Source organism: Buteo buteo, chromosome 17 (genome assembly GCF_964188355.1).
Source record: "Buteo buteo chromosome 17, bButBut1.hap1.1, whole genome shotgun sequence".
Lineage (NCBI taxonomy): Eukaryota > Metazoa > Chordata > Aves > Accipitriformes > Accipitridae > Buteo > Buteo buteo.
The window spans coordinates 21,176,217-21,200,697 of NC_134187.1; the positions used below are offsets into that span (position 1 = coordinate 21,176,217).

The 24,481-nt window shown below is 41.1% G+C and overlaps 1 protein-coding gene across 1 annotated transcript in view; it reads right to left on the minus strand.

Annotated features, from left to right (window-relative positions):
* Nucleotides 1-23,345, minus strand: part of SNTG2 (syntrophin gamma 2) — a 308,015-nt gene extending 284,670 nt beyond the window's left edge. The window contains exon 1 of the mRNA XM_075049219.1: nucleotides 23,153-23,345. Coding sequence (XP_074905320.1) covers nucleotides 23,153-23,224 — 72 coding nt within the window. The 5' untranslated portion in view covers nucleotides 23,225-23,345. The remainder of the gene's footprint in view (nucleotides 1-23,152) is intronic.
* Between the last annotated feature and the right edge of the window lie 1,136 nt (nucleotides 23,346-24,481).

The window sequence follows — 24,481 nt, forward strand, 5'->3', positions numbered from 1 at the left end:
CTAGAAAAAAAAAATTAGTCACCAGATCATTAAACAAACTGCCAAGGGAAGTTACAGACTCATTATCACTTGAAACATGACACCTATCAGAGAAGCCAGAAATAATAAATCTGCCTTGCCAAAATGGTAATAGGTTGTCCATAAATTCCAGAAGAAACACATTCCAAAACTGAAATGGTTTGATTAGGTTACAAAAATTACTTGTTATTACAATCTGCATTATTTTGTTTAGTTGGTAATAATGAATATGAGAAGTGCTATGCAAACAGCCTCCTGAAAGATTACTCAACTGGCAATGTATTTAATAAAGCTTTTCATTATAAACCTTCACTTCTTTTCTTACTGTTTTGAAATTCATAACTTTGGAGAATATAACACAATTTGGGGCAGACAATAACATCCCTTCAGTTATAATTTTTGCCTATGTTTTCTATACATGTAAACAAAATCAACACCACTTGCTTGCCATTCATCCCGCTCTATACCTTACCTGAAGAAAAACACCAGCTGGTACAGGACTAAACGGAGCATCGGGCAACCACTGAAGCAGTGGCAGGCAGCCAGCTGCCACAGCCAGCTCCTGCATGGCGGGCACTCGGTGTCGAGGAGCAGCAGGAGGAAGGGGTGTTCCTGAGGGGGAGGCGAGGTGCAAGCCAAGGCCAAGCCAGGAAACCAAAACAAGTCAGAAGGAAAGCTGGCGCCAGCCTGTGCCAGCGTGGCTCAGGTGGGGACGGAGGGTGCCAGGCTGGGCTCAGATGGGGCTCCTGGGCGTTGGGCAGGGACACTGCAGCCCAGGAGTACCCTCAGGGTTTGGATGCTCAACTCCCACCACCAAAATGTGTTGCTTCTGGATTTGAAGGCACAAGGGCTTTGTGAAATGCCATACTGTAACTTAGATTTTACATTCTGTTCTTTCTCTCAGCCTTAAAGTAGGTGCTATTTACAACTGCCTGCTAATTGTGAAAATTAAACTACTTCAGTACGACTAGGCTAACCTCTGTCAGCATGGCACAGCCATTACAGTACAGAGGCAGGTCATGCTTAAAATGAGCATCTCTGCAGACTTCTGCCATGCTGGGAGAAGGTTTTCTGAATGCTTTAGTGATTTAAGTAAATGACACAGAAGTCTAGAAGAAACAAAGTTAGAACTGTGAAAATATTAAGTTTAGTGGCATACATACGTTAATTTAGAGGGAAAGAAATTAGCAAGGGCAGTAACTAGTACTACAGCAGTGACAAGCACCGCACTGCCTACTTCTCAAGCACTGCCTTTAAGCAAGTTTCCATGGTTTAGGAGAGGGAATATGATGCCTGGTATTTAACCCTAAAACTCATCAATTTTTTTACAGAGATCTCAAGCCCCACATTAAATGGCTTTCACAGACAAAACATTGAAATATGTGTGTCAAAACTTCAACACCAGTCCTCTCCCAAACAGAAAAGTAATTGGTAGTCTGGCAAAAAAAACAATCTCGGTCCAGGAGATCACCCACTTCAGTTTCAAGGACAGCCCAGAATAACATTTTGAAAAGACCATGAAAAGGAAATATGTCAAAAAAATTAAAAGATAAAATCTTTGCATAGAAAACTGCTAGCTGTAAAATAACAACCAAAGTTACAAGGACTGACAATTTAGCAAGGTTCTTTTTTCTTCTTAGATATTAAAGTTAATTAAAATTGGTGAAGTCATGGAGTCATTTGTGACCTATCCTAAATGTAATATAATCTCATCTGAAAAGCATGAAATTACTCTGCCTATATCTATTACTTCAATTCTTGATAACTATTATAGTCATTCAATAATCCAATTACTATAAATTACATTGCAGAAGTAGGTCCATGCAATAGCTAAAATAGAAAGGATTTGTGACATTGTCTGCACAACACTAATGGACCAAAAGAAACTTACTAGGTAAAACAAACTGAAAAAACCCAAAACTTGCTTTGACTTCCCACAATACGTATATCTGAAAGTGTTTGACTTGCTGCAGAATCGGACACTCTTTGAACATACATACAGTTACCATTTTCAAATGCAAGAGTCAAAATGTATATTGAATCTAGAATGTAATGCTAAAATCAGTTTTTAATGCAGTTTGGAAGGTGCTAAGTTTGACAGTACATAGGCATTCTTGGGCGCTGGCCAGACAAACTTCCTAGAATGCAGGAATAACATACTCATTCATGTAAAGCTCTATTTTTGGTGCCCCACACAGAAGGACTTAATCTAATACTTGAGAGTATGGAGCCACTGAGAGGCAAGTTTTGCATGCTAATCCCCAGGAAGGAAAAGGTTCCCAGAGGAAGGGGTAGTTAAACACTGGTGGTCACTGACTACCTCCACTGGTTCAAAATCTGTTTTGAGTTCAGAGCTTTTGAACACTGACAAACATTTATCTTATGTTTATAAACACAAGAAATAGTTTATTTTGGCTAGAGTGTAGCCCAAATGTATGAAAAAAATCTGGCATTTCAGTGTCAGATCAAGGATCAAAGCCAAAACCACACGTGTTACAGGAGAAAAGATGATACAATCTTAAAAGTGCAAGTGCGCAAAACATTTGACTGAAAGGGTAAATGAAGGAAGGAGAGTAAATCAACAATTATTTCATTTTCCAAACGCTTTCAGTCAAATTTAAAAATGCAAATTATATTTTAAAAAAACCAACAAACTAGCTCATGAATCTGCTAACTTGGAATATGAGCCCGCCTCATAAACAGCAAGTTTAGAAAAATCAATAGCCCTTATGCAATGTTAGAGGAATGCCAAACAGTAAGAAACAACATCTGTATATATCCTCACTTTTACACTTCAGGTTACAAGGATGCAACATTCAAATGACCAGGTCACCATGCCTGATGTAAATCTACTGTCATTGCTGTCCTCAGCCAGCTGGAATCCATGATCTGATGGCTCACATCTACAATTAGAATCTCTAAAACCCAGTGTCCCCACCTAAAACTACACAGCAGTATCCTTCTGCCTGGTACAGAAAAACATAATAAAATTATCCTAAAAAAGTTAAGACCATCCAAAATTTCCTTCTCAGCTAGGATTTACAGAAGAGAAACACTTTGTGGAACATTTAGAACAGTCCTGTGAAACAGGAAGAATGTGAGTTTTATTTATTTTGTTTATGGATTAATGAAATATAATGATCACACAAGTAACTTTTAACTCTGTATTTCACTATATGGAACTAATGAGTTTTGCAAAATCTGTATCCAATAAAAGAAAACCTCTAAACACACTAGGCATTAATTATCATCATTTGCAACAGTTAAAAATGTATTTATTTTCCCTTTTTGAAATTATGAATAATTTCAGGCAAAAATCTGAATTGCACAACATTTTTCGAAAAAGTAACTTTTCAGAATTTGTTGGGTGTTGTTTACTTCTATACTCTGGACTAAACAGCCCAGAAAAACTGTTCCTATACATTTCTTTAAGGTATTTACATTCAGCCTTCATATGCATCACAAATGAAATCTATGCTTCACGGAACATGAAAGCATGTTCTCTGACATTCTTCATAAATGCAAAGCACAATCTGGCTCTGTAAACCTCCAGAACTACTGAGGGGTAAGGCAGGCAGGAAAGAAACAAAATATGCATACGCACACTCACACACAAAGGAAAATAAAAGTCGGGCCTAACTTTGACAACTTAGTTACAAAAATCCATATAGATTTATGTACTGTGCACCCTCATTGAAGTTAACGTATCCCACAGAAATTGTATTTATATTAATGAGATCCATTGGATCTAAAGTTACTCCCACAAAAGAGTAACAATCCATGTGAAGTGATCAGTATTATAAGGATGAAAATGAAAAAAAAGAAATAAATAAGCTTTAGTTGTTAATGCAAGTTATGAAATAACTGCAGATGTTATTTACTTGGATTTCCACACAGCATTTCATACAGAAAAGAGATCTGCTTAGTGTTGTCCTGCTTGAGATAAATAAAATATTTCAGCTATATCTAGAAAATAGAGACAACCACAGCTGCAGAAAAAAAAAAGTTTTTCTGAAAATAATAATATGTCTCACTTCTTGTTCTTTTCTGGTATTTCCCCTCTGCATTTTGCTCAGTCCACTTCTTTTCATATCTCTGCATGTTTTAGTTAGATAGCCTTTCATCTTTTTAAATGCATATAAATTTTCTTCATGGTTACAAACCAGTTTGGTTGTTTTTCTGTCCAGGTTCAGTTTCCAAGTTCTGTTCGGCTGGTTCATGATTTGAGTAATTCTATTATAATGAAATCCTGAACAGCACAACACATTTATATCACCTTCTCAGCTACTATTTTAAGAGATCTGATATTAAGTAATTAAAAACTGTAACAGAAAAGCCAGGTTTGAATTTGAAATGTAGTGCTGTCTGTCCCCAATAATACATCTTTAATAAATTTTGCCTACTTTAAATTGCTAATATGAAAATAAAAATTCATTACTGAGTGCTGGCATTTTCAAGGTTTTAATAAATGAATTGCTGCAGAAAAGCATCATACACTTCACATTATAGAAAAAAGAATAGCATTAGCTTTCAAAAGTTTCCTGGAAAATACTTTCTCCATCCCATTGATATATATCCATAAAGTTAAATCTTTATATTAGAAAATAAAATATTCCTAGTTGTTGTTTAATAACACAGTGCCTATCTGATGTGGTATTTCTGGACTAATGACCATTTTATTGTGTGGCTTTCCCATGTTTTGACTGGGGATTAGATCTCCTCCTGTCCTAATTCATTTTATTTCCAGCATCTTCGAAGGAGCAAGAGCCTTAATGTAACATGACAATTTATTTTTTTTCACTGACAAAAACCAAACATTATTACACATGTAATTAGTACATTACCTGAAAAGAAAGTACTGGATACTAATGCTGTAATTCTACACAGGTTATCTTGTTTATATTTCACTTCTCGGAAGCACCACACAGACTCATCAAATCACAGTATGACTGAGGGTGGAAGGAACCTCCAGAGGTCTCTAGTGCAGCCTCCTGCTCGAAGCAGGGTCAGCTACGACAGGTAGGGTTTGACCCATAACCACCACCCCTAGAGTCCAGCCATTCAGTCTGTGTTCACCCATCCAGACCATAATGTACCTGCATCCTGATACAAGAATACTGTGGAAGACAGTTTCAAAAGCCTTACTAATGTACAGGTAAACACCACCTGCTGCACTCTCCTTGTACACAAATCCTGTCGTCGTATTATAAAAGGCAATCAGGTTGGTCAGGCATGATCCACCCCTGCTAAGTCCACACTGACCATTCACAATCACCTTCTCCTTCATGCATCCATGAAATCTCCTTCACATGCAAGAGGACTCATTCCACAATATTGCGAGGGACTGAATTGAGGCTGCCAGCCTGTATTTGCCCATATCTCACTTTAGGCCTGTTTTTAACATGGGTGCAACATCTGCCTTTCTCTACTCATCCAGAAGCTCCCCTAATGTCTATGATCTTTCAAAGGTGATAGAGAGTGGCCTTGTAAGCACATCAGCCAGTGAGTGCTCTCAGCACCCTTGTATGCAGCCCATCGGGTCCCATGGAGTCCTTAGAAGGAAACTCTGCCTTCACCCTCACCCACTACTGTCAGTTCTCTTTCTCAGTCCACCCTGAAAAGCAGAGGCCTGGCACACCTGATCGCTGAAGATTGAGGCAAAGAAGGCATCAAGTAGAATCATAGGATCATTTAGGTTGGAAAAAACCTTTAAGATCGAGTCCAACCGCAAACCTAACACTGCCAAGTCCACCACTAAACCATGTCCTTAAGTGCCACATCTACAGGTCTTTTAAATACCTCCAGGGATGGTGACTCAACCACTTCCCAGGGCAGCCTGTTCCAATGCTTGATAACCCTTTTGACGAAGAAATTTTTCCTACTATCCAATGTAAACCTCCCCTGGTGCAACTTGAGGCCATTTCCTCTCGTCCTAACTTGAGGCCTATGCGTCTCATCCCAAAGTACCTCAGCTTTGTGTCCACTTTCACTTGCCCCATTCAGCAACAGTCCCACATTTCCCTTGTTCAGCCTTTTATTACTAATATAGTGGCAAAAGCTCCTCTTGTTGCCCTCAGTGTCCCTTGCAAGTCTTAACTCCCGCTGAGATTTGACTGTCCTGACACAATTCCACACAACCATGCAATGTTTCTAAATTCCTCCTTTGTAGTCCATCTTCGCTGCATTTTTGCACTGAAGGTTAGTCACGAGTTCCCTGTTTAACAAAGCTCTTATCCTGCCAAGTCTATTTGACATCCTGAGTATTGTGATGGACATTCTTGCTCATGGAGGAGGTTAGTCTGTCACTCCACTCTGGCCTGAGATGGTGGATCTAATTATATACAGATTTCACCATTACAAAAGTAATCTCATACAACAAAGTAAGTGATAGCAAGACAGAATATCACCCTCTTTGTTAGTGTGAAGATACACATGATGATCTTACATCACTTAAATCCAGAAGATTCCTTGATCAAGAAGATAAGTGTCATGGCCAAATCTTTGTTAAATATAATCTGAAAAATGTCTGTAATTGAGACTTCCTTTATTCTCCTTCATAAAATAACTCTAATGGTCAAAAAACTCTGGAGAAAAAGAGAGAGAGCGAAGAACACGTCATAAACATAAAAATTGTACTCTTCTACAGAATTTCTCCTCTAAAAGGTGAGTGGCTGTATTGGTTTTATGTGGCAAGGTTTTGGTAGCGGGGGGGGTTACAGGGGTGGCTTCTGTTAGAAGCTGCTGGAAGCTTCCCCTGTGTTCGAGAGAGAGCGAGCCCATACCAGCCGGCTCTAAGACGGACCCGCCGCCGGCCAAGGCCGAGCCAATCAGTGATAGTGGTAACGCCTCTGTGATAACATTTTTAAGAAGGAAAAAAGTTGGGAGAGGGAGAAACAGCCGCTGGAGAGAGGAGTGAGAACATGTAAGAGAAACAAGCCTGCGGACACCAAGGTCAGTGAAGAAGGAGGGGGAGGAGATGCTCCAGGCGCCGGAGCGAAGATTCCCCTGCAGCCCGTGGTGAAGACCCTGGTGAGGCAGGCTGTCCCCCTGCAGTCCAGGGAGGTCCACGGTGGAGCAGATCTCCACCTGCAGCCCGTGGAGGACCCCACGCCGGAGCAGGTGGGTTCCCGAAGGAGGCTGTGACCCCATGGGAACCCCGCGCTGGAGCAGGTTCCTGGCAGGACCTGCGGATCTGCGGAGAGAGGAGCCCGTGGAGCAGGTTTTCTGGCAGGACTTGTGACCCCATCGGGGACCCGTGCTGGAGCAGTGTGCTCCTGAAGGACTGCACACCGTGGAAAGGACCCATGCTGGAGCAGTTCGTGAAGAGCTGCAGCCCGTGGGAATGGCCCACGTTGGAGAAGTTCGTGGAGGACTGACCCCGTGGGTGGGACCCCACGCTGGAGTGGGGGAAGAGTGTGATCAGCCCTCACCCTGAGGAGGTGAAGCGGCAGAAAATAACGTGTGATGACCGTAAACCCCATCCCTGTCCCCCTTGTGCCACTGGGGGGCTTGGTGGAGAAATCCGGGAGTGAAGTTGTGCCCGGGAAGAAGGGAGGGGTGGTGGGAAGGTGTTCTGAGATTTGGTTTTATTTCTCATTACCTTACTCTGGCTGATTTGTAATAAATTGAGCTAATTTTCCCTAAGCTGAGTCTGTTTTGCCCGTGACGGTAATTAGTGAATGATCTCTCCTGTCCTTATCTCGACCCGCAAGTTTTTGTTATATTTTTCTCTCCCCTGTCCAGCTGAGGATGGGGGAGTCATAGAACGGCTTTGGTGGGCACCTGGCGTTCAGCCAGGGTCAACCCACCACAGTGGCAAAACAAACAATTCAACTTTGGAAAGGTGGCCTTCATCTACTTGTGTTTCTTCATTTTCTTCTTTTTAGAAATAATTATTAGAATTACAATTGGAAAGCATGAAAAACACCTTCACCGTGAAACTGCATAGGAACAGATTGCTCAGATAATTTTGTGCAATTCTAAGGATGGAGATTCCACCAAATCTAAAATTGAACCTTGGATCTGGGAATCATGACCTCACATACTACCTAGATATTTCAGATATCTTACTTTTAAGAGGCAGACTCTCCCAGCTCCAACTGAAACTTAGCTTCAGCCTGACAAAGCAGAAAAACATAAAATATTCACGCAGACATACATGTGGGTGTAAGCAGCATGCTATATGGCATACCATTCCTGAAAGGTTTCTGATTCCTGAATCAGAAATTCCCCACTTTGCTGCAGAAAAATTAAGCAGCAATTTAAGCACAATAAGTCTCCTATGCAATTCATGAAATAAACTGAACAGCAATAATAATCCTGTTCCTCTCACAGATACCAAGCAAACAAGTAGTAGCAGATCTGTGGACTTGGTTGATGTGTATAGCTCTGAGTACTCTTTATAGAACACGCTATAGAGAAATCACACAAGTAGCTCCAACTCAAACATTTAAACTGGTTATCACTGCTATAAAAAGAATTAATTTTTAAATCAGTATTTAAACTTTGTCATGATCAATTCAGTTGTGAGCCTGTTAATAATACCCAGAATATGGTGATTATCCACAGAATAGTGTTCATTTTGCAATCATATAAAGGGATTCTGCTATCAAAAAGGCTGTAAATCCAGATGCTAAAAAACAACTTAACAGAGCCAAGCACGCAAAACCATTTTAAGAGAAAGAAACAGCTACAAAAACATAGGAACCTTCTTATTCATAAAAGAAATTGGAGGATTAGGAAAAATCACAAGCCGAACATAAGTCAATCATCTATTTCATGCTCCACAACGTGTAATTAAGAGTACTTCATAAGATACATCTAGAGTAATCCCGCTCGATTCAGTGTATTGACCTGACCACAGTTGGAGTCCCGTAAACAATTTTTACAGATATGAGCCAACTGAAAAAAGTCAATAGCAAAGAAAATGCATGATTCAGAGAGTCAGGGGATTGATGCTGTTTATACTACAGAAGGTATATTGACAGTCTTCAGATACACAGAAAGCTGCTGCAAAAAGCAAGTATCCTACTGCAAAGACCAAATGAAGTAACAGCAGACTTCAACTGCAGAAAAAAAAGAAAAAAAAAAGAGTGAAGCCAAAGGAGTGAAGAAACGCAGATTAAGCAACTCAATCTGATCCTGATCAACTTGGGTCTCCAGGCACCAGGGACCAGCAAAAGTGGGCTGCTCCACTAGGGAAGGTAAGCAGGGAGCTCAGGGTGGTCATGAGACAGCCAGGGGCAGTGTCCTTACCCACCAGGAGTGCAGTCCCACAGTACGTGAGCAAGAGAAGTAGAGCAAAATGCCAGTCAAAGTACAATATCAAACCTGACAAAATAGCAAGGAATGTTTATAAACAGACACAGGTGATGCATGAGGAGGAGACATACATTCTCCTTAAATTTGATCAAATTAGACAAGTTCTCTCTCCTGCCATTCAGTTGATCCATGAGGAAACTTTGTCCCATATACTTATTCCCTTCACTACTGCTGTAATCAAATTGTTGGCAGACTAACAGTCAAGATACTAGCAAGACCTGGCAACCTGCAACAGGAACTGAGAATAAGCAGGAATTAAGTCATTAGGGCACTGGGAACTGCAGTCACATTTATATATTGCTTTTTGCAGGCAGAGAAAGCCCTATGTTACTGATAGGTTACAGGTGTTGCCTCTTATTCAAGGATGCTTTAAAGCAGAATTAAAGTGCCTGAAATACTCTTTTCAAAAGATTTGGTTTTAATTCTAATCTCCACCCAATCTTTAGTTTATTTTCTAACTTCTCCTGATGAATTAATAGGAAGAATAATTTCCCCTAGCAAAAAAAGAGGGTGTTTTGCATGCTTCAAAGATTACCCATATCTACTGCCTGGAATATTCTTCACTAATCTGCTCTGCCTCATTTCTTAAAAGAGCCAAGTAATGATAAGTACTCTGCAGTCCATGAAGAAGAGGCGCAAAACAAGCAGCAGAAGTTCTTTCCTCTACAGAGTTCCTCAGTTTGTGTAACTAAGGGAATTTTCAAATTGAGGGAGTATTTTCCATCTTACTTCACATAGCACATCTGAGAATAATACTCCAAATCACACCCTCTCAAATGTAAGAAAATTGGGAAGGAGTAGTAAGGAGGAAAAGAAAGAGCTGTCAACATGTATTCTTTCAGCCTGATCTACAGTGCTACACATTACACCAGAGCCTAAATATTCCAAGGAAAGTGGGGGTTTAGAGGGGAAAGACAAGGAAGAGACAGGTGCTCTCCTCGTTTGTACACCACTGGGGGGAGAGAGAGAGAGAGAGAGATGGAGCGCAGATAATAAGAAGCCTGCATCTTTTAATCATATTTGGAATATAAAAACATAGAATCAAATTTACCGAGCCTATATCCAGACAGACTAGTAATGCATTACAAAAGAAGTAGATCTGCAGAGTAAAACTGCTTTTGTCAAGGATGCAACACTCCTACCATGGGCATTTTGGGGAGGTTTTATTTTGGACTTCCTATAGCATTGTCCCATGGACTGAACCCTCATTAGTGGCTGCAATCAATCAAGTGCATCTATGAAACACCTTTCAGTTTAGTTCCCTCTGAAAGACATATAGCGTGGACGCTTTTGCACCTGTGTATTTTAGTTCACACTAGAAGTAGATTTTTGAAGCAAGTCTCCCCCAGTCGTTCCCATTTCTCATGCTCTGGGCATTGTAGCATGGTCTCAGAGCACACAAGCTGGAGGTATGCTTCAGGGGCAAACCTATAAAGCCCAACCACTAATGGGTATTCAGTCCACAGGATCAGGCTAGAGCCAATCTGAAATAAAACCCCAGAGATTCATATAGCGTGAATGTTCAGTCCCTCTGTCTTACTCCACAAATCTACACAAATTCAGATGTGCTACTTCCCAACATAGGATATACCTTTGGTGCACTCCAAACCACTTTACAGCACTGACTACATAGCAATAAATATGGACGATAATGAGATTCACCTGAAAACCATGTCCCTAATCCAAAGTAAAATATTAATGCACATGTCCTAGGATGAAATAAAGACTCTTTAGAATGGAATATTTTCCATCACCATTTTATGTTTTGTTCTGCAAGTCAGAGAGTATATAAATATTTGTTTGTTTTGAAAAAGAACAAGCTATTTACTCAGCTCACTGGTGGTAAATTCCCCTGAATAAAAGGGTCAGCAAGTCTCAAATGCTTCTGAGCACATCAGGTTAGTATCAATGACAAATGGGACAGCTACAGCAAAGAGGACCAAGTCTAAGCAGTAGCACCTATAGTAACAAATAAAGCAGCTGAGGGCCTGGAGGTCAGCTGGCATGACTCATATCAGTAAATCTAAACACTTTTGCCCTCCCTGAAGACATGAGCCACAATCATGCTGCCCACAGGAATGGTCCCAAGTCACAGTCTGGATATTGTCTGGAAGACTGCTTATTAGCCTAGGACAAAATTATGCCAAGGAAAATGCTAACAGTTTAACAGTATGATCAAATGCATTTTCATGCTTGGAGCTATGCCATGGCCACCTTAGTGTAGCTGGTAGCCAGTAATTCCCACCTACAGAAGGGAAAGGATAGCAAAACCTGTCTTCAGAAGGGTGCGATCTGAATGGAGTATTACTCTTCTTCTACGGCAGTTACTTGACCATATTGTCCTGGTTTCAGCTGGGATAGAGTTAACTGTCTTCCTAGTAGCTGGTACAGTGTTATGTTTTGAGTTCAGTATGTGAAGAATGTTGATAACACTGATGTTTTCAGTTGTTGCTCAGTAGTGTTTAGACTATAGTCCAGGATTTTTCAGCTTCTCATGCCCAGCCAGGGCACCTGACCCAAACTGGCCAACGGTGTATTCCATACCATGTGACATCCCATCTAGTTTAGGAACTGGGATGGGGGGGGGCAGGGAATCGCCACTCGGGGACTGGCTGGGTGTTGGTCGGCGGGTGGTGAGCAATTGCCCTGCGCATCATTTGTACATTTCAATCCTTTTATTACTACTGTTGTCATTTTATTAGTGTTATCATTATTAGTTTCTTCTTTTCTGTTCTATTAAACCGTTCTTATCTCAACCCAGGAGTTTTACTTCTTTTCCTGATTTTCTCCCCCATCCCACTGGATGGGGGGGGGAGTGAGTGAGCGGCTGCGTGGTGTTTAGTCGCTGGCTGGGGTTAAACCATGACACATATCCAACAAAACTCCCAGACCTCAAGGTATGGCTGTACCTCTAAATCATACGTTACCCTGTACCACCAGTGGAGAGACTGGAAGACTTAATAAAGTCTTGAAAAAACTAAGACAAGTTGTTAAGTTCCAGTTAACTGAAACAGTCATAAAAAGTATCTGTAGACCTCATTAGTGAAAGCACCTTAATTTCACATAACAACATGAAATTAGTTCCACAAGATATTTGATCTGTAAATATCAAGCAAGCTGATGAGAGAATATTTAGATTGCAATTTACAATTAGCGTATCTGAATTTTTATTCTGTGTAATGATGTTCAGGATGACAATTTTCCATTATATTTAAGAAAGAAACAGTATTTCTTGCAGATTATATATAGATAAGATAGATTACTGCTTGGATTGTTCTTTTAAGTCACATCCAATTAAATATAAGATAGAGAATTAGCTCTCAGTGAGCTGAAGCTCTACTAATGAAACATCAACACCGCAAATAAAAGCAGAGATTATAGTCAGACAAGTCAGTTACAGAGAAACACTATTCTTAGCCCTTAATAATGTTCCCTCATCTTTCATTTTGGAGAATGTTTTGATTACTTAATTCAAACGGAAAAGATCCCTTCTCCCTAGGACAAGAGTTTTTCAATTTATATTGATAATACTCTCTTGGCTGGCCTCTGTTTGCCAAAGTTTCACAGAAATACTTGAAAAATAATGATGCTCTACAAAACAGTCTACTTTTTACTACTTATAAATTCCATCCACAAGGAATTTATAGAACTGCATTATGTTCCTCGCACACCTCAGTGCCATAAACCATGGCAATAGGTTGGTGGGTTTGTTTCAGTTTTATTTATCTTACTTCTGCTAGATATGCTGGACTAAGTCATAACTTTTCTAAGGCAGCATAGTCTGGAGCTAATTTTCAAAATACAAAAATATTTTTATAGTTCTCCCAGAGCAGACAGCCCTAACACTAGTTGCTTAAAAAATACACATGAAGCACTCTTCACACTTTTTTTGTGGCACTTGGTAATGAATCACATATTGGACTAATAGAGGGGAAATTTTATAAATTTTGAAAGATGAAGTCTTCATTTTATGCTATAAATTGATGAAGCAGGATGTTTTTGTGGAACAGAATTAGATTGACCCTGGTCAGATTAAAGTGACACTAGAATTATGAGAATTACAGAGTCAACTCAAGCAGGTTTACTACATTTAATTATATTTAGCTATGCAAACTACAGCCAACAGACATTAAGTTAACCTTACTGACATTCATGAAAGTCTGTCAAACTGCTGAAAGCTGAAAAGAAGAAACAGAGATAGCAGAGACTTAAGTATGGACTTTCCCTACCACACACTGGTACAAGCAACCCAGAAAAAACAACCCAGTGCTCCCTGAGGTCTAGGTAACACCTGTCTGCCTATTCACTCCTTTCACATCCATTCCCATTAATAACTACCCTATAGTGTTCTGTTCTTAAAAAAAAAAAAAAAATTATTTCTCCTCTCTTCATTTTTGTTTACTTCTTGTCAACTGGTGTGACAAACTGTGAAATGGAGCATCTACAAAGAGTACAGGTTCAGCTAATGAGAAAGCCTGAAAGTTTGGGGGGTTTGGGGTTTTGGTTTGGTTTGGGGTATTTTTTAGGAATAAAGCAAAGATTATAAAGAAGAAGCAGAAACGAGCAAAGTACAGAAGTAGAGGGGTACATAAGCACAATAGCACATAAGCACAATTAGCCACACAATAAGCTAAAAAAAAAATGAAGAGGTGACAAAAAAACAAATCGAGTCAGATTGTTAATTGCGGTTAGTTTGGGTTTCTTCCTGACCTGGAGTCAGTAAAAGATTACCCATTCTTTCCTTTTTCCTGACATGTGACAGATATTCTTGAGAGTATTAGTCACAGATGGTTCTAACTGCTACAAGATTGCCCTTGGTAAGAATTATAAATCTAGTTTTTGGTTTCTTACTCTAAAGGTTCAATTACAGGTAGTAGAAGTCAGGAGAAGGAAGCATTCTTCCAAGCTAAAATTTATATTGTCTGACTGTCATAAACAACAGAAAGCTCTCTGGAGTTGTGTTATGCAAATCAGATCTAAACAATTTCAGTTCATTAGTTCTCACCAGTAGCTTGCTGTGGTAGCATTTTGACAATTCAGACTTCAGACTTGCTTCCTGGACCACTTACCTTTAGGAGTACCCACATATTCCTAAGCTAGACATGCCTAAACCAGACTGCTTTCTTGTTGGATTTAGTATGTTTTCCAAAAAAGACCACGTTGCTTTTGAAGTCCTTCGAAATCAACACATTCTGCTACATCTCCAACCTTGACTGCTTAAATCGAGTTGTAATGGTGCCATGCTTTCGCTAATGTCCCATTAAACAAAAACACCACCGCTGTTAAAACTTCTGGAAGTCTAATTTTAATGAAGAAATTAAATTTTTTTGTAAATGAAAGGTATACTGGATAGATTTAAGCCTCATCTTCTGAAACTTTCTAAGTAAAAAGAGTGATACATATTGAATTTCACTTGACTGGGAGCAAAGATGAGTAACTGTAAACAGTGAATAAATCGGCACATATCCAATTTCTGCCATCCTTCCCTTGGAGATGACACTATGTAACAAATTAGTAATTCAACCTTAAATTGGTGTTGGTTGGTAATTTTGGCTATGGTAGATTTCAGTAATTTTCTACTGTAAAATGAGTGTGAAGTTCATATTAAGTATACGAAGGAAATCGGAGGTTTGTGTGGAGTTAGATACAGTGGGTTGAAGTGTACTTATTACCTATAGGTTACCTGAAGACTGAGAAGGTCTTCATTTAGTGTTTGATAACCTTGGAGGATATATAATTTCTATAGACAGTAAGAGTAAAAATTTCTTGCCTTATGAATTGTGAGTGGTACTAACCATAACCTATTCTGTGATTATTACTTGGAAGGAGTATCATAGAGCTAGCCCGTGTATAATAAAGTTCTATTCAGAAAACAGCATCTTTTCTTCCCCTCTTTTTCACATATGATGAGTACAGACACATACAGGTATGCACACTTGTTCCAGTAGAATCAGATTCCTTTAATGATCACAAAATCCTGAATAAAAGACTTGGAGACTCTAGTAGAGTAAAGTTACTCTTCAAAGCACGCTAAAAAGTCTAATCCTTTTATACAATGTCATTTTTCTCTTATTATTTAAAAAAGACCATTCTCTTTAGCACATCCAGCATATGCACCATATGATACACCAGATGCCTTAGTAATTAATTCATCTTTTAAATGAAAAGTACAATAAATAGTTGCATAAAACAATGTGTTGATGCTACTGATAACTACACTGACAATTCAGAACTAGAAAAGGAAATAGCTACATCACAAAAGAAGACTATCAGACTGAACTGACAACATATGCTTACTTATGCTTCAACTGCATTCTGGAAACGAGAACACAGCACAGATTACCGTATATGCCGTTCTGTCAGGGCTTGTGAAGGGTAGCAGAAGAACATCTAAATGCTACATTTATAAAAATGCTGCATAAGACAGCAGGATACATTGAAAAAAAAAAAGAGAGGAAAAGACACATTATATAAAATTAGACTGTAATGCCTGCTTGAAGAGAGTAGAATATTTAACTAGTATAGAAGAAACTTGCATTTTATTAACACAACACCACCTATGAGTAATTCCTTAAGCCTTTCTAAAAACATGACTTAATACTGTTAGACAGGATTTGTACAGAAATATGTGCCTATGAATTTCCTTGCAGTATCTACATCTTAGCTGCAGCCAGTGAAACAAATGAAAAACCTCTTTGCCTGTTGATTGAACAGGTTTGCTGGAGACACATGCTTGTGACAGTTTTCAAATATGCATGCGTCCTTGTGATATCCAGTATGAGATCAACTCTTCTGACACTCCTCCAATAAACTTTATAGCTTTACATACACCTAGAGGAAAAAGCTTCTATAGAGGAAACAAAATATTCATTGCTCTCTCCCATATCATTTAGCACTATTTTGAATGTGTATGCTTGTTCTTCTTTATTTTCTGTGTTATATATTAGCTATCATATAAGCTACATAACATAATATATCCATATTCATGGTGATGCTAAACATACTACTCCTTAGTTACACAGGCAGCAGAAGCAAGTATGTTTGTGCTCATAAGTTAAATGAATTGGTATTCTCCAAAGAAGCCCGCATCCATTACTGGATAGGACAGGATAGTACATTATTTACTGAAGCAAAAAATAAACAAACAAACAAAAACACAAAAAAAACACCAACAAAATCTAACTGAAATGTGGAAGAAAACTTTAAAACTGAAAAACATTCTCCACATAATGTTTGGGGAAGTTTCATCATGTATTCAAAAAATGTAAAGTACTGAAAGACAATTTACTCAATCCAAGTTTACCAAAAAAAAAAAAAAAAAAAGCCCGACTCAAAACCTTAATTAAATCCTCTTTCCTTCAGCTTCTCCACTGGTAAAGTAGCAACAATAATGCTCACCCACTTCACAGTGTACTCTGAAACTTAGTATACTACTATTTACAGTTTATCCAGTGTAGAGATAGATGTTAACAACTGCTAGTAGTTTGAACCACAATAACAGCACTGTGGAAGCTCTGCCTCCCAGCACGCATAGTGCAGCCAATGCACTGTTTTTCCACTGGCTATGTGAAAATAGCCCATCAGCCCAGGCTGAGCTACCCAGAGCCTCATTTGAACGCTTTCCATTTCTTGTTAGGCCTCCCGCAAAACTGGGCCTAAAAGGGAATTCCCATCAAAAGATACAAACACCAAACTTCTATTATGTGGCAAGGAAGAAACACAAAGAGCTGACGACAAAATTTGACACCCAAAGGATTTGATTCCATCTCTGTTTGGATAAGACTGCTTTTGTGGTCCTCAACAAATCAATTAACCCCTCTCTGCTACACATCTCCATACCTAAGGTGCGGAAGTCAATACTGCTTTAGATCAAGGAAATGCTATGGAACTTGGATGCTCAGACTCTGAGAAGTATGTTTATAGTGTGGATGATAACTGCCTATGAAAAAAAGCTACTCTGGATGCACTTTGGACAGTATATTGCATGACACGGAACTTGCCTGTTCAGGGGAAAAGTTTCTCCTCAGTTTTTATTCATCCAGTTACTTAGAATTCTCATATAAACTGTGCAAAGGCAAAAATCCCAAAATAACAGGCATGAACAGTCCTGCAAGTTTGGCACGGTGGAGGGAAGCATTATAAGGCTAATGGTTTTACAGTATCATACAGTGTGAGCATGTACTATGCCTCTTTAAATACAGTACAAAACAACTGAGGTTTTACATTGATTTTCCTGCCCAGAACTTCTCCAAATACTACAAATGCATTTTGTCCCTACTACAATCTGAACTTCACAAGGAGATGATAAATGAGATAATATTGATTAGATTGTGCTAAAGGGTTCCAGCTCTTCAAGGTTATATCCTTTAGAGAGTTTGTAAATCTCATTACAGAAATCTGCCTGCTCATATACATAAATAAAGAGTAGCAGAAGGGTTCCAGCATGACAGCTCTCGCTGGAGTCACACTGTTCTTCAGACAGAAAGTTCAGACAAGCAGGTACAGAGGAGTTCAAAATGGTAGAATCAGCCTGCCTTTTTCAACAAAAACAGACTAAAAAAAATTTAGATCATATCTGTGTTAAATGAGTGTTACTGACAAAGGATGTCCAGAGTGAAGCACAATCTTGGGCCTCCGTTGGCTTTAACTGTCAGCTTCGTCAGTAATATGAAGGATGAGCAAATCCACTAAATTGTTCCAAGTACTTTACTTTAACATGCAGTTTTCATAGAATCTTAACTTCAGATCATAGTCAGCGCCAGCCCTTCCCTGCTTTTGGTGGGGAAAAACAAAACAAAACAAAAAGGACATGAAATAGCATGCAAGAAAGCAGGTACAATAATCTGCTAAATTCCCCTCATTCTTAACTAATGGAGGGAAAGAAGAGGCACTTTCACTAGCTATCTGCTTTTTAAAAACCTTCATTGCTTAGGATTTCTCTCTGAGACATCAGGGGCATGAGAAGGGAAGAAAGTAATACTGAAAAGGACAGGGACCCTTCTGTCTTAGTGGACAGAAGGCTGTCCAGAGTCACCAGTGCACACTGCCTGCCACAAAGGCTAACAGCATCAGCAACAACAGAGATGAGATCCATGTAATCATTTTCCTTTACTTGGCATTCATTAGACTGCATCCAATTTGGGGCCCTGCAATACAAGAAACATTGACAAATGGGAGCAAGTCCAATCGGTGCCCACCAAAAGGGTCAGGGGGCTGAGCAACTTCCCATATGAGGAGAGGCTGAGAAAGCTGGGCTTGCTTGAACCTAAAGAAGTGGCTTTGGGGGGGACCTAACAGCAGTCCCCCCGCTTCACCACAAAAACAACCCAGCAGGGAGCAGGTTGCCCAGAGAGGTTGTGCAGTCTCTGTCCTTGGAGGTTTTAAAGATGCAATGAGAAAAGACCTGAGCAACTCAGTCTGAATTCAACATGGTCACTGCTTTCAAGAAAAGGTTAGGCTCACGGACCTCCAAAGGTCCCTTGCAACCTGAATGAGTCTGATTTGTGTTTGCTGCCTCTATTATCGTGATGCCAATGACGAGCAATATTAGGTGTCAGTGTTGTAGGAACACGGTCATGCCTTGTTCCTTCTGCTGAGCTCTGCTACCATTTCTATTCTTGGCAGTCTCTGCACTTCTAAGTGAAAGTGATTCTATTTATATTCATCTCATGGAATTTTTAAAACATCAGAAAAAAATTGCTTACAATACAAAACACAGATCTGAGGTGTAAAAAGAATACCAACACTGTTGTTTTTCTGAGATCAGACATTGTTTTTCAGAGCAGCATGTAGGCACAAATCTTATTTCCATTCAGATGTTAAACTCATAAGCTTGAGTATGGTTTTTATCAGTTTGATAACTGTTTTCGTGGAGAGATGTACAGGTAGAAGCGGGATTCAGATTTGGTTTGTGACAGTAGGGAAGCCAAGTGAAGAAACATGAAACATTTGCATACTCTGGTACTTAGTAAGTGCTTGGTAAATTTCTTTAACTCAGTTGCACAGATTTTTAGGGGAAAAAACATCTTCCCAAGTTAGCAGGAAGTCAACAAATTTGCACTGAAAAGTAATTATTAGTTTTCACACAACGGAACACATGGACACTCCCTGCCTATCATGAAGCTCCACCTTCTTTTTTCTTGTGTTTTCCATCCTCAAATCAGAAGACAAATTCTGTTCACCTCATGACAGGAGTTTCTGAAATCAGCTTTTGCCCAGCAAGGAATTTTAATAGAAAATGAATGTGGGGGAGGAAAAGCTTCAATAAATAAGTATTTCCTATCCAAGACAGACCTTGGAAATAATCTTGAGAACCATGCCACCTTAGGGCTGACAGAACTTCTAATAAAAAAACATAGGAAAGTTGAAGCTTCTTACAGTCACATACAGTATGACTGAATGCAGTCCAACCCTACCAAAATACTGGTGTGGAATATTAACAGTGGTCATCTGTTTTAGGAAAATGGCAAGATTAAATGTTGACCCTGAAAAGATAGATAGGGAAAAGGCAAGACACTGATGTTTGTGGTAACATGACACCTAGCGTTCACTTTCAGGAAGCTTCTGTATTGGTGGATGCCAAATTTTGAAAAAACATCAATGCCCCAGGACTTGCTTTCCAAAAAAAAAAAAAAAAAAAAAAGGAACAGAAAATCTGCACATGCTGCATTTCCTCCTCTTATTGAGTACACAAGTTGGGTAACTCCAGAAAAGAACGCTATCCGAAAGAAGTTCCACATCATCTTTTTCCTTTGGGTTTGGGCTGAATAAAAAAGGTCTACTGAGAACTTCCATAGACAGTCACAAAAAAACTATTAGAAAACTGGGTCTACTACATATCACATGCACAACAAGTTTAAGGCAATAGTCCCTATTCTTAAAAAAAAAAAAAAAAGCTAGTGACAAGGTTTATTTATACATAGCAATGAACTATACACTTATTTACTCATTTAAAATCCTGGCATATCAACAGTATGAGTGACTGTGAGGCTATCACTCCCTTTCATGCTTCTAGCAACACAATGAAAACCACAGTATCTAATACATACTAGATCAATGAGACCATAAAATCCGCATAAAATCATGGCACAGGCACTTTGGCATAGTAAGTAACAATTCCTAAGGGATTTGACCTCTTCAGTATTTCTGAAGGGCAAAGAGGGGAAGGGAGAAATCAGAACACAAAGTTCACTGCAAATAGAAGGAAGCATACTTTGCTTTCTGAAATCAGCTCAATATGAACATGTGTCTGATCCAGAATGAAACAAGTATCAGAAGCTACACTAAGAAGAGACTTGCAAAACATGAGACAAGATCTGACTGAAACTTCAGTTCTATAGAACAGAACATAAACAACTGCACTGCAAGAAGTTTATAGATATATTCCAAGAAACATTCTTAAAAGAGCTTATTAATGTTAAAAATACAAACACATAAAATACATTAGTATTGTATTTCAAATCTAGCATGCTGTCTTTAAAAGTATGCTGAATTACTTTCCAAGGAGTAGTATTTAATTGTTATCCTTCTGAAGAGGGAAAAAAAAAAACAAACCATACACCTTTAAGTATTAAGTCTGCCTAGCTACCACAATCCCAAACCATGAATTGAACTCAGCATGCAATATTTAGTAGTTAAATGGTAACTAGGGTTATTATATCTTATTTCTGAGAAAAATGTGCACAGTCACAGTCAATACACTGATATTAAAATATAAATTTTTCTTTTAGCAAGGTAAACAGACCTAGATTCCAATACTGTTAAATAACTCAAGAAGATGCAAGTCAAGCACTTATCACACTGTTAATCATAAAACAAGTCCTTATTATCTAAGATGTTTTGAGCATAATTCCCAGCACAGGTTGAGTAAGTGACATCTCTGGGAAGCCAGACAGTTATGAACTCACCTAAATAAATATCTGCCATAAGATGTCCCTGTTGAACTTAAAGTCTATACAGCTTTTTTTTTTTAAGAGTATATATACATCCATTCTTTCAATCATACACCTCTATTTAAAATACTCTGGAAAGTGAGACTGTTCTGTGTTTATTGGAAAAAGCTTGCCAAAGCTTTAGATTCGTGGCATTATTTCCTATTTAGGGTCCAGGTAAACTATATAGCCACAAGCCTTTAGTTCCTACCACTTTTGTCCAAAAGGTCAGCTCACCATTCATTCGGCACCTAGTTCAGCCCCAGATGGAAGTCACATGAGAATCAGCAGCAAGAACATGTCCTATTGGCCTTAAACATATACATTTAACACAACTACAACAACACCAGCCATAAATTTCACCCAGTGATAGTGATTAACCCTCACCTTTAACACTGAAATATTCTGAACTGCCATACAGCCTACTCAGCTGTTAACATTTTAGGTAACTGCTGCACAGATTATTTTTGCAGTTCAGGGACAGGTCTTACAAATTAAGAGCTGTGGAACAGCTTTAAAACACAGAGGGTTCTAGAGTAGGTTTAATTCTATTACTTCCTTTTGAATTACAGAAATTCTAAAAACCCAAAGGTTAAATGTTTGCATCTCTTCACATACAAACGAAAGAAAGATGCAAATATACAGTGCACGCAGTGCAAAAGCCAGCTAGGAGAAGACAACAGTTTGCTTCCACAGATTTCCATGCAGTTGTCATACATGCTTATGATTTCAGGTAGCCTCTACCCTTTGCTCCCACACTTGCATCTTCCAAAAATTTAGTCTCAGTCTTACAATTACAGAGGCTTAAAGCAGTTCAGAATTCACTGAGAGGGGGAACATGCCTTCAAGCCATCCCTCCCACAGCTGAAAGGAGACGCCTTCTAAAAAACACTCCAGATAAAACACGAAGATAACACTGTTTTCCTTTAAAAATTGCAAGGCTGTGGTCACAGAAATAGCTTGAAGGACAGGGCAAAAAAATTAAAGGGCTGTTTATTTTAGCACCGGTAAACTATTCTATAATAAATGCAACGACTCACTTTTTAGACGGTGACTGAAAAACACTGCGATTACACTTCAACAAAATAACTTTACATGCCAAGAAGAGCGGCACATTAAACCAGAGTCTGTAGTGATTTTAAAAGGTATGCAAGGCATACCTACTACATTTTATATAAATCAGGGACAGCTGAGACCCGCCGTCAGAGGGCATCATTCATAAATGATTTTACAAATACGCTGCCATGAAGTACCAACTTATTTTCAACTCCCTCACGGGCTTCTCTTAGAAGTGCGTGAGGTGCTAAATACGTCGAAGTAGCTAATTTAATTATTTTTTTGTCAGCACAGGCTTGCAGCTGGGTTACAAACCGAGCGATTCAACGCTGCCGCCGGGAAACTCGACCCTCACGCTGCAACCAGCCACGGCGGGCTGAAAATCGCGATCGCAGCAAGTACACAACCCCTACGACACGGGGGACAAATCCCACCCGACCGCGCTCGGACCGCCGGTGCCCGCCCGGCTGCCTCCTCACCCCCGCGACCGGTGTCGGCCTGAGGGGGGGCGAAGCGCGGGAAGGCGGGCGCCCCGCCTGAGGGCGGGCAGCTGCCGCCTCGTCCCTCCGAGAGCCCCTCGGCGTCGCGCAGCGCTGCCAGGCCGGGCCGCCGTGGCGGGCTGAGGAGGGAGGGGAGCGGCGGGATGGGCCCTCCTCAGCCCGCCACGGCGGCCCGGCCTGCGCCGCCCCGCTTCCCGCTTCCCGCTCCCTTCACGCAGGCGCCTCCCTCCCGCCCGCCGGGCAGCGCCGCCGGCGGGACCCTCCCCGCCCCCCGCCCCGCCGCGGGAGTTGGTACCGGGACGGGCTGAGGGGAGAGCGGGTACTTGCCCAGGTGGGGACGAGCAGGCTGCCGGGGCGCTCGAGCGGTGCTGGAGGAGGCTGCTTCTCCGCCACGCTCATCTCCTCCCATGCAGCTGGCGTAGTCCCTGTCAGACGGGCGGCTCGGCGGGACGCGGCGCCTCAGGCACCGACTCCCAAACGCCCGCCCCTACCGGCAGCGCCGGCGTCCCGGCTCCGCCGGGCAGGCTCGCACCGCTCCGCACCGCTCCGCGCTCTGCCCCACGGCCCGGGTGGGGCGGCGGCGGCGGCACCGGCAGGGCGGGCGGGGGGTGGGACTTGGGGGGTTCGTCGGCGGCTCGGAGCCAGGAGGGGAGAGGAAGGCGGCGGAGTCGCGCTGGCTATTTAACTTCGCTCTTCTCCGGGGGGAAGGCGCCGCGGCTCTCGTTCCCCTCCCCTCTGCGGCCGCATCCCGACAGCCGGGCTCTGGGTGCTGCTACGAGCGCTGCCGCGCTCCTCCCCGGTACCGTACGGTACGGTACGACTCGACTCCGCTCCGCTCGGCCCGCCCGCGCCGCCCCGCGGGGCTCCCGCCCGGCGCCGCTTCCCCCCGGGGCGACGGCCCGAGGCAAAGGCGGGTTTGGGCTCCGGCCTCACCCCCGCACCCTTCGTCCGGGGAAAGCTGTCGGGCAGGGGAACTTCTGACGGGGGAAGGTGGGCGATGTGGCGGGAGGCGGGGGGAGGTGAGGGCGCTGCCACACCAAGCGGCAGCCCCTCACCCCCGCCTTGCCTGCGGGCCATACCAGGCAGTTGTGCCTGCCGTCGGGGTCGTAAGCCAGAGCCACACACGGCCTCTGCCACAGTAAAGCACAAAGCCCTCGCTTGTTGATCTCCAAATCACAACCAAGAGCGGTTTGACATCCCTCGGGTATTCTTGGTACCCTTGACATTGGATAACACGGGGCGATCTGTCTTTCGGTGGGAAAAGTCCCCACCCCTGAACGCTGCCGTCAGATTTTGCTCTTCAGTTGATCCTTGGTTTCTGTCCAAGTTCCTAACCATGGCCCATGGCCTGGGCCACCAGTTTTGGGGGAACTCTCTGGTAGGTCCGTGGTGGCAATGCTGCAGCTCATCCTAAGAAGTTCAGTCTACTCTCTATTAGTATAGAGCCTACTACTCTATTAGTAGACATATTTTTCTTCTCTAAGAGGAGAGAAGGGAAAGATCTTAACTTTTCCCATCAGTTTATTTAAGAAGATAAGTGTTTCACACACATACCCTTCTGCTTTCTTATCTAAGCGTAATTTGAAAAGACATATCTATTCCCTTTAGAAGCCTCTGCCTTGTCATGCAAGGGTGAGAAGCTATCACACACATATA